The sequence below is a fragment of the Andrographis paniculata genome, unplaced genomic scaffold (assembly GCF_009805555.1).
Source record: "Andrographis paniculata isolate CXL003 unplaced genomic scaffold, ASM980555v1 Contig75END, whole genome shotgun sequence".
Taxonomy (NCBI): Eukaryota; Viridiplantae; Streptophyta; class Magnoliopsida; order Lamiales; family Acanthaceae; genus Andrographis; species Andrographis paniculata.
This window is the reverse complement of record NW_026137612.1, coordinates 558788-575752: the sequence shown is the minus strand read 5'-3', so window position 1 is coordinate 575752 and position 16965 is coordinate 558788. Positions and strand designations below refer to the sequence as shown.

Sequence of the window (16965 nt, the reverse complement as noted above, 5' to 3'; positions counted from 1 at the left end):
TATAATCGAGTTGAAATTTTTGATCCAAACATGACGATGCTAATGACTTCTGCAAAAAAATTAAGAATTGATACAAAACATACCCCTTTCCTTCCCAATGTATTTCCTCAAATATAAATATAACACCACAAAACTGATGGTACATAAGTATACAACAATGCCACAAACAAATATATATACATATATGTATATATAAATAGTCCAACAGTTGTACCTATGGCTAAACAAGGGAGGGCTGCATAAACTTCCCTCTAAATAATCTCCCAAGGAATTAGAATGGAATGAATATGCCCTTCTTCTAAGTCTCATAGTTCTTCAAGTGACTGAATATATTATTATTCACACAACCCAACATATATTTTACATATAAAAACACAACACTTTAGAGTCGAATATAAGATCCCGATTTTCGAATGTCCACCCTCTACAACATAACATAGTGGAAACACATGAGAATCGAATTAACCAACACTTGCCTGTGAATTGGATCAGGAGGAGTCGCGATAGATAGGTTGCGAAGTCCACTTTAGCTGCAGCTTGAGTGTTCCCTGTTCCGCACCGTCTAATGGGAATGTTTCGATATATTCACCTTCTAGTATAACCCTTGTCAGAGTCAATATACATCTTCCCATAAAATCCTGCACCAAAAACAATCATAAAGAGCTCGACTCAGATTGGAATCACAATAATTACAATAATCTCATCTAAAGACTGGGTAAATATTTCCTATTCAAGGATTTTTGCCACAAATTTTTACTCTAGAACACTACATCAACCATGGACCAAACTTCATAACACAGTAACAAATACTTGATCTGAATCGACTCCTTAGGTAGGTATTAATGTGATGCTTCGAATGTAAAATTGATTTTAGTATAGTATAAAAATAAAAAATAAATATTTGATTTGATATTTTTGAGAAAAAGAGTTTGACGAATAGTAAATTTTGGGAAAAATCCCCCAAACAAACACACCCTTAGAACATCCATCTAAAGCAGTTTCCTTTCTAAAACCAGTTTCCTTTCTAAAACCAGTTTCTTGTCCTATCTTCTGTCCGTATAATATATACACACATTAATCAGCAAAAGGCAAAACATGATTATTGGGATCGAAAAAGTAAAGTACCTTCCCAAATGTGTCATGGTCCCAAAGTTCAACGATCAGCATGTCATGCAGTCCATCCTCAACAACGAAATCAAAAGTTTGATTCCACACAGGGTTCAAACTATCATTCACAACCTAAGTAACAAAAATATCACCGTGCTCTGATTATCATTTCTTCACGTAGAACACATACTAAGAAAGCATAAAAAAATTACAGGAACAAAGAGCAACATACCCGGGTTTTATTTCTCGATTCAGTTTTCTTCATAGTGAGTACCACGTAAGGATCGGCCTTCCCCATAACATCAGCCGGCGCCAAGTCTTCAGCAGATATGACAGTAACAGACAGCACTCCTCTTACAATGACTTCTCTCCTTTTTTTCCCGTTGCCATTTTCAGCTAGTTCTTTTGCTTCGGCTCCACTTTTAAACACCTTCTCCAAGGAAGTCATTGCGTACTTCTGGGCAAACGGATTTGCAACCTCACTCTCCATGCCAATGGGGCAATAAAGAAGCTCCAAGTGCACCTAGAAATAAATGGACATGAAGTTTATAAATAAAAAGTTGTTGCTCTAAGCAATCGAATTCTAAATGTGATTAAAATATCATTTGAAACACCAAATCCATCCAAAGCACTAAAATTTGATCATGATAATGATATTTGAAGACAATAAAGCAACCAGAAAGGAAGAAAAAGTCAAATCTAATTCAATTAATAAGAGGTATTTTGTAGGTAAATTATTCTTTATTAGTTTCTTTTTTAATAAATTTTTATTAGTTACTAAATTATTTGCAATAGTTGCTTCTAAACACACGTACTATATTATATGTGGAAGCATGAAATTTTCTTCGGTACTAATAAATAGGTGAACCTGCACAAGAATAAGGATACTAACAAACTAACTTAAATTCGAAAAAAAATAAAATAAAATTGAAGGAATAATCTCACAAGAGGCAACAAAGATGTCATCAATAATATCTCAAGCCATCATAATTTTTCCTAGCAGAGTAATTTTCATAACTCATAACTAAAGCAAATAGATACTTTACCTGCCCCCTGTCTTTATTGTCTCGCTGAATCTCTAAATCTTTCACCAATTTTAACCACACATCCTTCACCTTTCCCGGCTGAAGCTCGGATATCTGAATGCGGGCACATCCTATTAGTTCAGAGGCCTGAATCCCTTCATCATCATAGATTTTAACCACCAAGTGTTGGGTTGAAGCATCCTCAATGACAAACTCAAAATGTTCATTCCAGATTGGATTCAACTCGTTGTTCTGCAAGGAAGATAATTCAATGAACACAAATATATCTCGAGGAGGAAGAACCAAGGAAGAAATAGAAACTGACAATTGTCCTGCTCTTCTTTGTTCGATCGCGCAAGGGCCGAACGTACAACACTGCGTAAGGATCAGATTTCCCAATAAGATCTTTATTGGTCAAATTTTTTGCTTGAATAAGCTTCACCTCCAAGGTTCCAACAGGCTTCAGTTCAAGATCACTAAATGAAAATACAATGAACAAACATACTGGGTCATCAGTTATTAACGATGCTGAAAAGTTAATTATTTGTGCCATTATATATGTATATTATATATAAAAATTAATCGAATAAGTCCCACATCTTTTTTGGTAAAGTACAGTTAATGTTTTCATTCTTGTGTACCTATAATTAACAAGAAAAATTTAGGCAAAAAAATGGTTTCTACAAATGTCACGTACCTATAATCTCCAGGCAGTATAGGAATAATTTTTCGAACCGGCCATGTTATTGAATCTTCAACGGCATCCCTAATAGTACTCTATAAAAGTAATGCATCAGTTAAATTCTAGAAAACCGAGGCATCATTATGACTTATATAACATTCTTGTTTTCCCTTCATATTTACTTTTTTTTTTCTTTTGGTTCAAAACAATGTAATTTATGCATTTAAAGTAAACTGACCTCAATGGCGTCAGAAAGACCAGGTATTGTTCCTATGTCTCCTCCAATAACTTTAAGTGTAAAATCCAGTTTTTTCTGAATGTTAAAACAAACATATATGATAATACTTTGATTGCAAAGAAGAAAACAAAATGCTGCTAATATATGTACAAACTAACAGGCATAACTATACAGATATGCAAACTGGCCAACAAAAATACCATACTTTTTGGCGTAGTGAATAAGAAACAGCTCCAAAGCAAGGCAACTCCTCAACTAAAGGTCTGAAAATCAGCCTGAAGACCCCAGTAAACCCAATATTTTTCACCTGCATTAAATAAAAAGCCTAAAGATAAACCCTGCAAAAAATTTGCAATTTAGATGAGTATGAAATAACAGTATTTACACATTTTGAAGGGCTGTAACTGGTGGCCCCCACGAAGAGGAGTGGGCAATGTTTCTTCATTAATTTTGAGGACTGTTAGTTCTATTGAAACCTTGATGCTTGCTAGCTCATTAAGTCTACTGACTTTCTAAGTTATTTTTACCTTGACATAATCAAGTAAATAACCGTAAACGGTAATTACAATCATTTTAGCAGTATATATAAATCAGGTTTGTCACTTTAAGTAACAGTTAGGTGTCATTTATGTGAAATTACTACCAAGAAGGTTTCCCAGCTATCTTCCACAATACTTAATTAACAAAACCTAATAAGCACCTTTCTATTTTTTTGTTTGTCACATTAAGTTTAGCATAGACAATCTATTATTAGCAATTTTTAGTCAATAATTAAGTCATAAATTTAACTATTGACTTCATGTATGCAAACCATGCATTTATTTTGCAAATGGAAAGAAATGGTAACACAATTTGACATCAATAATATGTGTATATATATTATATCCGTCCGGCTCTAATAGTCTCATTTACCTTTTGCGTCATTGTATTTAACATTAAAAATATTGTTATATTTGTATAATTTTTTGTACAAATGTCATAATAATAGAAGCTACAAATATAAATATTTTTGTCATTTTTCTTTGATTTGTACTGCGTTTTCATATAATAATTAATATTCAAAGATCAACATGCAAAAAGTAAATGGGACCTTAGAGCCGGACGGAGGTAGTATAATATTTCCTCCGTCCACTTGAGAGGTATCCATTCTGCTACTTCCTCCGTTCCACATAAAGTCTTCATTTTTCCTATTTCTATTTGTTCCACATAATTTTTTCTTTCATGTTTTGAAAATATGTTTAATCACATTACAGATTACAGCACCCTCATTTTACACTTATGTATATTGATACTATTACATTGAATTAAAACATAAGGGCAAAATAGTCTTCATAAAATTAAAATACAACTGCAAAATAGTACCAAAATACCTCCAACTAATGGGTGGAGAGTATTACTTTGTCCAAAGTAAACAAAAATTATTGAACAGAGGGAGCATTAAGTAATTAAGAATTCTGCAAATTTTGGGACTTATATTCCATCAAGGAAAAGACCTTTCTTATTTGGGCTATTTGTATTGCTTTGGATTTGATCTTTTAATGTCTTCCCATTCCCAAAAAAAATAATAAAAAAAATTCACATTTTCCAGTAAAAAAGTACACATTCTTCTAAAAAAAGCATCTAAAAGACAAAAACTAATTTACCCAAACATTGCAACTCATCATAACAATTCCGCAATTACCAGTAAATAATAACAGAAATCCTAAACACTAAAAGAACACAATTTGTTTTACTGATAAAAATTATATCAATATAATAACAGAACCACAATGACAAGCAATGATACCTAGAAGGCTCAGCAATGTACTTCCATTTTGATAATTCAATGGGAAAGGCAGGCAAGTCATGAGAATGCAATTGCTAAGTTCAGTCAAATTTGTTAAAGGGTTTAAGCCACTTCAAAACACCTTCACAAAAAGCACAGAACCTTCCAAAAATAATTCTCTTCACCCAGAGATACAAATATTCAAAACAATAAAAATAAAAATGAACATTATGAAATAACTTCATTATGATTCAAACACAAGCCTGCAAACACAAAACACATCTATATATATCCCTACCTTATAAAAATAATTATAATAATTATATCTCGAACATATTATGCCATGCAATCTTACATGAACATTACACAATTAATCGTATCAAATATACCGACAAAAAAATCTGCGAAATTAAAACCTTTTTAACATCACAAACATATTCTCCCTCCACCCAAAAGATATATATTTTTTCATTTTTCATCCGTCCAAATAGAAAATATGCATTTCTTTTTTTAGTAAGTTTGACTACACTACCATTATAAATCCCTCAAACTTACACTTATTTACATCAATAACATTACATCAAATTAAAATACAAAACAAAGTCTTTACACACAAAAAATACCATCAACCATCATTTAAATACTATTATTTCTTAATCTTTACAAAAAAAGCAAATGTATATCTGGTTAATGGACGGAGGAAGTACTATTTAGTTACAAACAAAGCAAGGGTATGATCACTTTTGAGGTTTTTTACATTTTTGTTACTACTGAATCTCACAATTCCCCTTCAAAAACATTACATCCAACACTCATTTAAAACAAACAGCACATCCAATAACTATTTCACGTCAAAAGGTTCAAAACACAAAACACAATATATATATATATATATATACCAAAAAGAACACACCCCATATATCACTGAGTAAAACATGTATAGGTTTTTACTTGAGACAAACACACAAGTAGTGTGGGGCATGAGGTGGGCATGAATAGAGTATTAATCATGTAATTTATAAACTTACCTGCACAGGTAGAGAGACACCAAGATAAGTCTTAATATCAAGTATTATACTAGGGTTGCCATCCCATTGCATCTCCAACTCCATGGTAACTCCTTCACTCCCATCTTCAATAATTGAAACCCCTGAAAAATTATTACTAGTAAGCACACCATCAATTCTTAGTGTATCATTTGCATCCCAATTAGATTTAGCTTCTCCCTCACAAACTATGATGAGATGCCACTAAAAATAAATTGAACCTCTTTCTTCTATGCCTTACAGTTACAGCTAAATCAGCATCAAATTTTCACATAGCTTGCAAGGCAACCATGACTCATTAGCACCGAGCACTCAAAAATGTTTGTAAGCAAATAAAGTAAAACATGACAAATGCATAAACATCATGAATCTTTCCGTGGTCCAGCTCATTGACAATGCAGTAAGAAATCTTAACACACTGAATTTACAAGTGCTTATTAACATCACTAATTACACTAGATCACTAGCACTAGTTAGGGGTCTGTTTGGTTGTGATTTCTAACCAAAATTACCAGTATACAGCCTGCACGATTCACAATAAAAATCTCCGTGTGAGTCAAAGGTACTCATTTGACTTTTGCATGCGGATTTAAATATTTTAGAATTTTATAGATATATGATGTAATAATAGTGGTGTAAAGTCTATTTTACTCTTGGCATTACTGGGATTAAAAGAATAAGAAAAACAAAACAAATGATATTTTGGTATTTAATTGAAAAGTATTTTTACTTTAAAAATAAAAATAAAAATAAAAATAAAACCGGATACCTTTGACTTGGAAGAAAAGGAAATGAAAAAATGGATACATTTAACTCGGTCGGAGGGAGTATTATTTATTTATTTTCACAAATTAGCACATCAAAATACTATTTACATCCAAACTACAAAAAAAATTATAAAAATAAAAAAACCAAACCAAACCAACCAACCCCTAGACAAGTTTTGAGACTATAAACAAAGTATATATCTATGCTTCAAACTAAGCAATCGAAACACCAGGTCATTAACTCACATAGAATTACACCCCCAAAGGATAAAAGTAAAACTTCCATAAAACATCATATATTTCTTTTACATCACATGTAAAAGTGAACATATTTCCAATTCATAATCCATAAAATCATCCCATAGGCGCTCAAACACACACACCCGCCACAAAGGCATCGATAACACCACTACTGCAGCTTGTATGTGTGCTAAACTAGATCAACAAGACAAGCAAATCCATAACCAAACCTGTAAACTGAGGAGCAACAGTCCCAAGCGTGAATTTCGAAAAGCTCAAAGAAGCCAACAGAACTGGCCTATACTGCTCCAAAACAGGCTCCACATTCGACTTTATCAGATCAGATGCAGCCTTCAAAGTTCAAACAACAAGAAAGAAATTTCCTAAACATCAAAACAACTCATCTTCAAGAACAACATAACTCAAATCTTCATCAAAAACACAATTCCTCTTGGCAAAACAATCATACCTCATTAACGTACGGCCAGATCTTCTCCAGCTGAACATTAAGCCAAGTCAACTGAAATTCAAAACCATAAAACAACATTAAGCCTCCTTAGAATATATCCACACGAATCGAAAACCCTAACCCTAACTAGCAGAACGACAAACCTTCTGGCGCTGCGAGAATACCACCCAGGACGGATAATACTCCGGCGACAGCAGTTTCCTCGAATCCTCCACCGTCATCCGAGCAAACGCCGCGACCGCCGCCGCCTTTCCAAATTCCAAATTCAGTCAAACAGCAACTCGACCAACACTTGGAGGAAAACAAAGAACACTTGAATTTCGAATATAGAAACAAACAAACAAACACTCACGAGGTCAGTCCGCCGCTTGGATCGGGAATTTTCGGAGCGGACGAAAACGACGATCAGAGCCAAACCGACGACCAATCCGATTACCAAACCAACCACAAAAGCCATCTGAAACTTGACTCTTCTTCAACTGTGGGGGTTTCGGAATTCCCGCTTTCTCGCGTCGCCTTGTCTGTAGAGATATGGCAATACAGTAGTACAGAAACGAACTAGGGGAGTCGATTTGAATGGCATATGTGGTTCGTTAATGGCGATTGGAGGCTACGGACAGTGAAGAATTCCGAACATCGATCCGAACGGACAAACGGGCCGGAGGAAACGGAAGCGACCGAGAAAATATTTATTTATTTATTTCTTGAAGCTTCTAATTATCCCTTTGGAAAATATGTCAAATTTAATTTATTTTTAATATACATTATTAAAAAGACAAAACAAAACACAAGTAAAAAACATAATGAAAAAAACAACGAAGAAGGTTTTTTCAATTTAATTTTTGAAATTAGACTTTTTTTTTAATGTTATTTTTAGAGTAATGAAAAGTAGTGTGATTTTTGTACTTCTTCGGTACCAATATAATTGTGTTGTTTATCATTTTTGTTCTTCTTGTCTCATTTTTATAAATAATTATATCACTATAAAATTATCTCTATTTTTTCATTACTATTATATAATTGTCACTATTTTTTACACTAATACGTTTGAATTGGGTGCTGATTAGAGCAAAAAATAATTAAATTAATATATTTTATAAAATATATAATTAATATAATTATAGATAATAAATTTTACCTAGTCAGCATGGGTGATCCAATTTAATACTCACAAGGCAAAAAGATTATTTATAAAAAAAATTTTACCAACCACCAATATAATATCAATATTTATTAAATTTTCGTATCCAAAAGACTAATTTTTGGGATGGAGGGAGTACGAAAGATTGCATAGTGGAAAATGCAATCAAAATTAAGAAAACATGATATTTGATTTTTATTCAATGATTCATTTGATGAGTCTCGTTTGGATTTTAAATTCAATTATTATTATTCACGGTAAATTTTTAAGTATATTACTTTTAAATAATATACTCTTTCCAGGAATATAATTATTTATTTTTTTACATATATTTTAAAATATTAATATTTTAATCTGAAATTATATCTATGTGAGATACAAGCAATTAATAGTAGTTCGTTCGACTTTAAGGGTTATATTTACTTTTTACTATTTATATTTGAATATTAATTATTATGAACAAAATATAAAAATATTTTAACTAGTATTTTATAATGCTAATATAATAATAACATTTATATAACAAAAAAAAATTATAAAGTATAAAAATATTTTTAATGTTAAATATAATGATGCAAAAAATAAATATAATTTTAGAGACAAACAAAAAAAAAATATTATATATTAGGTGAATGTGACCATATATTGCAGGTCTCCTTGATTTTGATTTAAAATAAAATAGATAATTTGAATTTTGATGTAAATACTCCCTCCGTCCCACATACCATGTCCACGTTGCCGTTTTTGTCCGTCTCGTATACCATGTCACTTTTTTTTTTGGAAAATGATTATACATTTTAACCTCATTTTAAATTTTTAAATTTTATTTTTTTTAAATTTTAATTAAACTAATTAGTTATCTTAATTTTAATTTATAATTATTTATATTATCAGATAATTATTTTCACTAATACATTCTTAATTATCTACTAATGTGTCTACGGTGTAGTCCGTCCCATATACCATGTCACTTTTTTTTGATTAAAATGTTTATACATTTTAAATTTTTAAATTTTTTTTTTTTTTAAATTTTAATTAAACTAATTAGTTATCTTAATTTTAATTTATAATTATTTATATTATCATATAATTATTTTCACTGATACGTTCTTAATTATCTACTAATGTGTCTACGGTGTAGCAACACGATATGTGGGACGGAGAGAGTAGTATTTTGATATAATTATATTTGTAAAAAATAAAATATTGTATTTTTTATTAAATCCCGCAAATACAGATAAATACGGTAAAAGAAAGAATTCGTTTGAAATAGAAAAAAAAAACACGCACACCCTTTTTTATGAAATTAATTGGAAATTATGTCGGCAAACAAATATTTGGGTGAATACAATCATACATTTTGAAAGAATTTGAAATTGATACTTGAATTAACTAGTAAATTTGGATACATGTCCGAATGAATTTTTTATTCAATTATGTAATTATTTATAAAATTCTTTTGAATTATAGAATATTATTTTATATAAAAATATTCTTTTTTTTTTTTTTTTTTGTCTGTATGTGTATGCCATACCCATTTATGTTTTCTGATGTCTTAGGATAAAACAGAGGCAAATGAGTCAGACAGTGCCCATGCCATTAAGCAGTTTCGAATTTCAACTATAATAATAACAATAAATTTAATGATAATGGCTCCAAGATTCAAAGGTGTAAAGATTGACTTGCCGACAATGCAGATGACAACGATGTATATCTCTACCCAATTACAATCCTCCACGTAGCATGTTACAATCAAATACTGTAATAGGTGAAAAAAAAAAAAAAAAAAAAAAACAAACAAACTGAACAGTCGCATCGGTAGTCGAATTGAATTTTCGATTTCGAATTTTTTATATTTTCTTTATTCGATTAATCGAATGAATATATATTTTTAATTTTGATTCGATTCGAATTATTTTAAAATATTACAGATATTTTTTATTAACCGAAATTTTCTATTCGAATACTATTTGCGATTTCAGTTATTTATTCAAATATATCAAATTATGTTTATTTGCAAATATCCAAACTACACCCACCCCCTAAGCAATAGTAGTAATAATCAATGTAGAATTTAAAATAGTAAACACGGCCGTGTCGAAGATTCATATAATATATACACACCAACATTCCACTCCTAACCTAAATCCAACGAACATTTCAAAGATGATACATACAATACATTCATATCCAAATAATTTCTACTGCAACTGCAAGAATCAAAGACCAAAACCAGCTTCATACACCCATCAATCGATCGTCTTCTGTTGCCATAAGGCGACAATATCGACGTCGATTCATCGAGAACAGAGTCGAATAGTCGCCCAGCATCGATTTGTCATCGCAGCAATCGATCTACCTATCTATCGCCTCTCGCTCCTCAAGTAGTCCATTCGAATCCCCCACAGTTGCTCGCCCACCGCCTTCATGTCCGGCCGATCCGCTCTTGTCGGTGCAGCACATTGCATCGCCAAACCGAACATTTTCACTAGAATTTCGTCGTCCACGCTTTCCGTCATCATCGGATCCACCATCTCCCGGTACTTCCCTTCGTTGTATTTCCGAAAAGCCTGCATATTTTAATTCGATCATATTTCTGTATGTTAGATGATCTGAATAATTGTCTCATCTAAATATTTAGGTACTAGGAATAATTTAATTGACAAAATTATTCATAACTCCTCTACCGTTTCGAAACTCAGGGTAAATTCTCCTTTTACTTTGAAAATTGCACGACGCCCCTTCATACTTTAAAAAACGTTACATGAAACCCCCGCCATTCAAAAAATATACATGAAAAATCTTTTCATCACACGAAAAATGTAAAAAAAAATTCATACAATGTTTTTAAAAGTATAAGGGACACTATGCAATTTTTAAAATAATTTACGCTGAATTTCGAAACCACATTAGAGTTCAAACTCGTCGACTAAACGAAGCCAGAAAATAGAAGCTTACCCATTTAATCGTCACCCTCTCGTCGGGATGTCTTTTCAAGTCCACAGGTCGCCGGCCCGTCAGGACTTCGATTAGCAATATCCCAAACGAATAGACGTCACTCTTATCCGTGAGTTGATACGTCCTCATGTACTCAGGGTCGAGGTACCCGACTGTTCCCTTTACTTTCGTCGATACGTGTGTTTTATCAGACTCGTCCCCGAGTCTTGCGAACCCGAAATCCGCAACTTTGGCCCTCAAACTCTCCGTCAAGAGTATGTTGGAGGATTTAACATCTCGGTGGATGATTTTCTTCTCTGCAAATTCGACATATTAAACAACCATAACGAGCGCTCGCATGAACTAAATTAGCAAAGGGATCGACCACAAATAACCGCATTTCGACTTTTTCCTAAAGATCATCGAACAAAATAGTTTCATTTATGCACCTTAATCAAAATGCTTTCCCAGAAATTATAGCTAAAAAAACGATCAAGTAGAACTTCTTACCAGCGTAGAGATGGAGATACGTCAGGCCATGCGCGATGTCGATGCAGATTTCGAGCCGCTGATTGAAATCCAATATTTTTCCCTTAAGGCCTGCAGAGATCAACGGCCAAATTAAGCAAATTTTCTGTATGTGAGCTAAAAACCGGGCAGGCTTTCGAAGATCAAGATCATTTACCATCAAGGTGTTCTCTAAGGGTACCGTTGGGTACGTAATCTGTGATAATAAGGCGTTCGTTTCCTTTTTCAACATAACCAAGAAGCTTGACAAGGTTGCGATGATCAATTTTTGCCAGAAGTTCAACTTCACTTCTAAATTCAGTGCGTAGGGCCTCAAAATGTTCCTGAAATTAATCCAAATAAAGCGAGAAAAAACAATGTCCATCTTTCAAACACAAAAACTACAATGAATATTGTTAGAAATTATGCTTGTGGGATAAAAAAAAAGGCAACATATTACGCACCCTTCTTGCTCGTTTGATTGCAACGACCTGACCATTTGGTAGCTCAGCCTTATAGACAGTCCCGAATCCTCCTTCGCCTATCAGTAGAGACGAAGAGAAATTGTGTGTAGCCCTTGCAACATGGTTCATATTTAGATGGACAGATCCAAGGCGATTTAGTTTTGGCGACATGGAAAATCTTGAAGGACTTGGTGGCACTCTTAGTGGACTTGGAGGAGCCCTCAACGGACTTCCGGGATACTTTTCGAATGGAGGATTCATTTCTAAAGGCGTAACTGAGTCCACTGCAAGAATGTTTCGATGTCATACAAATAGAAACAAGGCAGGCTGCATGAAACTTATTAAGATATTTTTTTGGCGTTGAATGCAAAAAGCGAGATAAATAAAGCATACGAAAATCGTAACAGCATAAGATTAAACATGATCTTGACATAAGTAAGCAAACATTCATATTCATATGTAGGCAAGACAGATGCACAATTGGTAGCAAACGATTGAAAGATTGAAACATTATCATCGACTATTTCTCACTAGCTTTATTACTTTGTTTCCAGATAAATGTTATTTAGCGATGTATATAAATGCCACATTGGGCTTAAATGTAAAGAATGTTCAGAGGATATTCTCGGGCAAAAATGAAAAACAGTAATTGGAAAATTTCAAACCTAAAGCTATTTTAGGAAGGATGGGATCAATGTTTTCCCCTTGAATCGAATCAAATAGTGAATTTAGAATGTATGAAGCATTTAAATATCATACAATAGAAATGAAACTCAGCTAGTAGTGCATATAAACTTAAAAAATCAAACACGCAAGATATATATATAATTTTAAAGGTAAAAAACAACTACCATTATTAACGATATTCTAACACACCTCGCTCGTCAGATCAGCAAATGTATCTACTACTATTTTTCATTAATTTTAAAGTTTGGACCGAGACTTTAATTTTCTCTAAGTCGTCCTAATAAGCTACACTTTAAGAACACTTAGAGAAAATAATTGCTTCTTCACTCAATCATGACCCTACTATAAGCTAATATTGCGATTTTCGAAGGATTAATTTTCTGCTGAGGTGCCGGAAGAAACGCTACTTGTTTGTGCTTGGACACTGGGAAAAGTTCCATAATGAGTTGACATATCACATATCGGAAGAAATCAATTTTACTTTAAAATAACACAGATTTACAAAATACTTTAATATAGATGCCAATTGCATAAGATATAATGTTGTATGTGATCTAAAATTTAAATGGCAAACATTAAATTAAATGGAATTGACCATACTCACTGGAATTAGGCTCTTTTGAGAGAACTTTATGCTCGGTAGCTCTTTTCCTTGCTTGAAAACACGGACAAATCAACGCACAACATAAAAGGAAGAAACCCGGCGCCGCAATGACTAGCATACTGGATTTTACAATCCGATCGTCATTTTCATCATTTCCACTTGGAGACTTTTTACCATAACCAATCCTACTGTCTCCGTCCCTAACCACAGGTTTTAACAATCTTCTTCCTGCAAACAAAGAATGCGCGTCTGCAAGACAGTGAAACGATTAAGCTAATGAATCCAATCCCGACAATTATAATCCTAAGGCAAAATTGCTTCCGATCCATTCATGATTTGTAAAGTGTTTCACCATTCTCCCTCGTCATTTACAAACTGCACCAGGTTCTCTCGTGTTTTAAAATACATTGCGCAAAATTTCATTCCCATTTTTAGGTGACATTTTTGAAAACAAAAGAGCGTCTCGTGCAATTTAAAGAAAATTTTGTGCAATATTTTCTCAAACACGATGAGCCTTATGAATACGGTGCAGACTTTCCAAACCACGAATAATAATGATAAACCTCGAAAGCTAAAGATGAAAGAAGAGATCGATGATACCTAACGAACGGCAATAATGGCTTCTAACATGTTTCGGAAGAAAGCAATCTCTCCTATGAAACCTCAAACTCTTACAGAATAAATATCTGTCCACCAATTTCCCATCAATGTAAAACAGCTCATGACTAGGATCATCGACCCTAGCTATATGGAATGTTCCACAAGCCTTTCCATGTTTCGACAACCCAAAACAAGGCACGATCGGCAAAAGCACATGAACAAGTAAAATCAACAAAACTAATCCCATTTTCAGCAATGATTCACACCAGAATTCCCATCACTATGGAGCTCCACATCCAACCATGGCCTCAGAATCATGAATTAGTATATATATCTCTACAATTCCAACCTGATATGCATCACAATAGAAATTTTTTTGAATCGAAGAACAGAATACACTCTTCAAAATCAAAATCAAAATCAAATACCTTCCTTACATTCTTCTTGCTCTTGAATGAACCTTCTGACAATCAAAAAGTAATTTTCATTACAAAGCTTCGAGGGGTATCAAAATTCAAGCAATAATCACACAGGCAGTGATTTCAGACCTCAGAATCAGAACCAAAACCTTCGATTCAACTCAGGATAGTTCAGTTTTCGAATACCCACGCATCAATTTCACAGCCAAATCACTGAAACAAAACCCCTGACTTCCACCAGAGAATCCAATCCCTAAAATCAATACTACCAAGATCACATCAAAAAAATCAAAACTGAACAAAAACCCCAGCTGCAAATCACGAAATCCTAAAAGCCACTGAACCCAAGAAACCCAACAACTTATTTTTTTTTCTACAATTTCGGAAACTCCAATAATCAAACAAGCATTTAATTGAGTAACCTCTCTCTCTCTCTCTCTCTATATATATATATATATATATACATACACACACAAATAGGCGCAGTAAATACAAGTCAAAACATTAATTGAGGTCAACCAATGAATCCAAAAAGATAAAAGGCTGCTTACAGAGAATGAGAAGCCATACCAACAGAGGCGAAGTTTGAACGTAGATTTTGATGATTTGTTCCGATAGGGTCCAGGAAATCAATTTTTCTTTTTTTTAAAAAAAAAATAGTACTAATAAAATTAAATAAATAAGGGCGTTTAGATAAAGCTCGGGAAGCAGTGCAGGAAGCGTCGAGGAAGATCGGTGGGCTCCCACGCCATGTGTGAACACCTCATTTCATTTTGTAGCAGATGATTTGTTTCGATTTGGTGGTGAAAAGTGACAGCAGCAAACAAACAATTATTCAAAATTCAATTCGTACTCATTGATTGTGAGGGTGGTTTACGTACCAATTGAATCGGGATTGGGAAATTGTTGACTCAATGAGGTTTTTCTTTTCTTAGGATTTGCTTTATTAGACCTAAATTTTCTGAGGCTGTGCTTGTTTGTGCGATTTTCAATTTCACATGGTTTTAACGTAGCGAGGGAATTGGGTGATCATGTTTTAAAATCAGCACGATGATAATGTAAATATTATTATACATAATTATATTAATTATATATTTTAGGACGTGTTTTTGACAATTAGCTGATTCAATTAGCTGATTCGATCAGCTGTTTGTATTAAAATTAAAATGTTTGGTAAAATAATTGTTTGATATTAGCTGTTTATACGTAACATTTCTATTTTATTTATGTTTCTAATATATTCAATTATAATTTTTTTGAGTTTGGAATGTTTAAAATTTTTATGTTATTAGTTATTGAAAATTGTAAAAGTATTATAAAAGTATTTATTTTTATTACGGTTAGATTTAAAAAATAATATATTTTTATTAAAATATATAAATAATTTTTTTTTATTGAAAATGATGTAAAATATAAATAATAAATTTTTAGTGTATATATTTATTATGTTAGTTATCGATTAGTTCATTATATTTATAATTTTCAATAAATTTAATTTATTTTTAGTATAAAATTTATATAATGTAATTTTAATAAAAAATAAATTATTAATATTTATATTTTTTATTTTATGTTGATTTTAATAAATTTATATATTTTACAATTAAAATAATTTTTATATAAAAATTAATTATTTTAAATCTATAAAAATAAAACTATAATATAATAAAATATTCTAATATAATTAATAAATAATCAAAATATATTTATTTGTGTAAAATGTATAATAAATTTTTAAGGGCATATAAGGAATAAATTTTTTTTTTACAGAAAAAGCTATTTCAAAACGTTGGTAAGTTAGCTTTTCAGAAATTAGCTTTTTGGGTCCAAAAAGCTAATTTACCAAACACCTAAATTAGTTTTTTGAAAAGCTGTTCAATAAGCTAAAAGCTCTTTAAAAAGCTATTTGTCAAACACCCTCTTAATAAAAATAAATTAACATAATTAACTTTTACATTATCATCATATTATAGTATTTTTTTTCTTAATAAAATACTCTATTTTTTTTGTTCAATTTTAATTAATAATTTGTATGCCCCATATCTTTTATCAATATTACTGTGTATATAAGAGAATTTAAGTAAAATATAATATTTTAGTAATATTTATGGGGAAAAAAAATCTAGACAGACAAATTGACAATGATGAGCTCGAGCAGCCTTTTAATAGTCAATATGTATGTTTGCAATATTAATACTGCATATCGTTCTAAATAAATAATTTTCTGCACGGCCGTGTCGGATTTTAACACGGCCGTGTAGTTTTGA

At 32.0% G+C, this 16965-nt stretch overlaps 2 protein-coding genes across 9 annotated transcripts; both read right to left on the bottom strand.

Moving 5' to 3' along the window:
* Positions 1-67: 67 nt before the first annotated feature.
* LOC127266288 (synaptotagmin-5) lies at positions 68-8036 on the bottom strand. The gene is made up of 13 exons (XM_051296479.1): positions 7692-8036; positions 7483-7587; positions 7340-7390; positions 7101-7221; positions 5846-5967; positions 3258-3359; positions 3053-3127; positions 2830-2909; positions 2458-2608; positions 2154-2384; positions 1340-1630; positions 1126-1239; positions 68-638 (listed from the first exon to the last, which is right to left on the bottom strand). The coding sequence occupies exons 1-13, from the start codon at positions 7794-7796 to the stop codon at positions 489-491; spliced, it is 1698 nt and encodes a 565-aa protein (XP_051152436.1). The 5' UTR covers positions 7797-8036; the 3' UTR covers positions 68-488.
* A 2500-nt stretch (positions 8037-10536) lies between these two features.
* LOC127266305 (calmodulin-binding receptor-like cytoplasmic kinase 3) lies at positions 10537-15286 on the bottom strand. 8 transcript variants are annotated; one of them, XM_051296502.1, is made up of 10 exons: positions 15269-15286; positions 14828-14951; positions 14708-14742; positions 14280-14628; positions 13680-13928; positions 12389-12672; positions 12103-12268; positions 11928-12017; positions 11439-11734; positions 10537-11050 (listed from the first exon to the last, which is right to left on the bottom strand). In XM_051296502.1, exons 4-10 carry the CDS (start codon positions 14524-14526, stop codon positions 10844-10846), a joined length of 1539 nt encoding a protein of 512 aa, XP_051152459.1. In that variant the 5' UTR covers positions 14527-14628; positions 14708-14742; positions 14828-14951; positions 15269-15286; the 3' UTR covers positions 10537-10843. The 8 variants fall into 8 exon arrangements, with proteins under 8 accessions (XP_051152459.1, XP_051152463.1, XP_051152458.1 ...); XM_051296506.1 differs by having other exon boundaries at positions 14708-14739; positions 15269-15285; XM_051296501.1 differs by lacking the exon at positions 15269-15286 and adding an exon at positions 15250-15267.
* Positions 15287-16965: the final 1679 nt, after the last annotated feature.

Coding starts and splice junctions, on each gene's coding strand:
- LOC127266288 (XM_051296479.1), bottom strand. CDS start 7,796: ATGGCTTTTGTGGTTGGTTTGGTAATCGGATTGGTCGTCGGTTTGGCT. Junction 2,910..3,052: donor GTCTTTCTGACGCCATTGAG/GTCAGTTTACTT, acceptor TTACTTTTATAG/AGTACTATTAGGGATGCCGT. Junction 1,240..1,339: donor AATCGAGAAATAAAACCCGG/GTATGTTGCTCT, acceptor TTTGTTACTTAG/GTTGTGAATGATAGTTTGAA.
- LOC127266305 (XM_051296502.1), bottom strand. CDS start 14,526: ATGGGATTAGTTTTGTTGATTTTACTTGTTCATGTGCTTTTGCCGATC. Junction 13,929..14,279: donor CCATTATTGCCGTTCGTTAG/GTATCATCGATC, acceptor ACTGTCTTGCAG/ACGCGCATTCTTTGTTTGCA. Junction 11,051..11,438: donor AGAGGGTGACGATTAAATGG/GTAAGCTTCTAT, acceptor TAAAATATGCAG/GCTTTTCGGAAATACAACGA.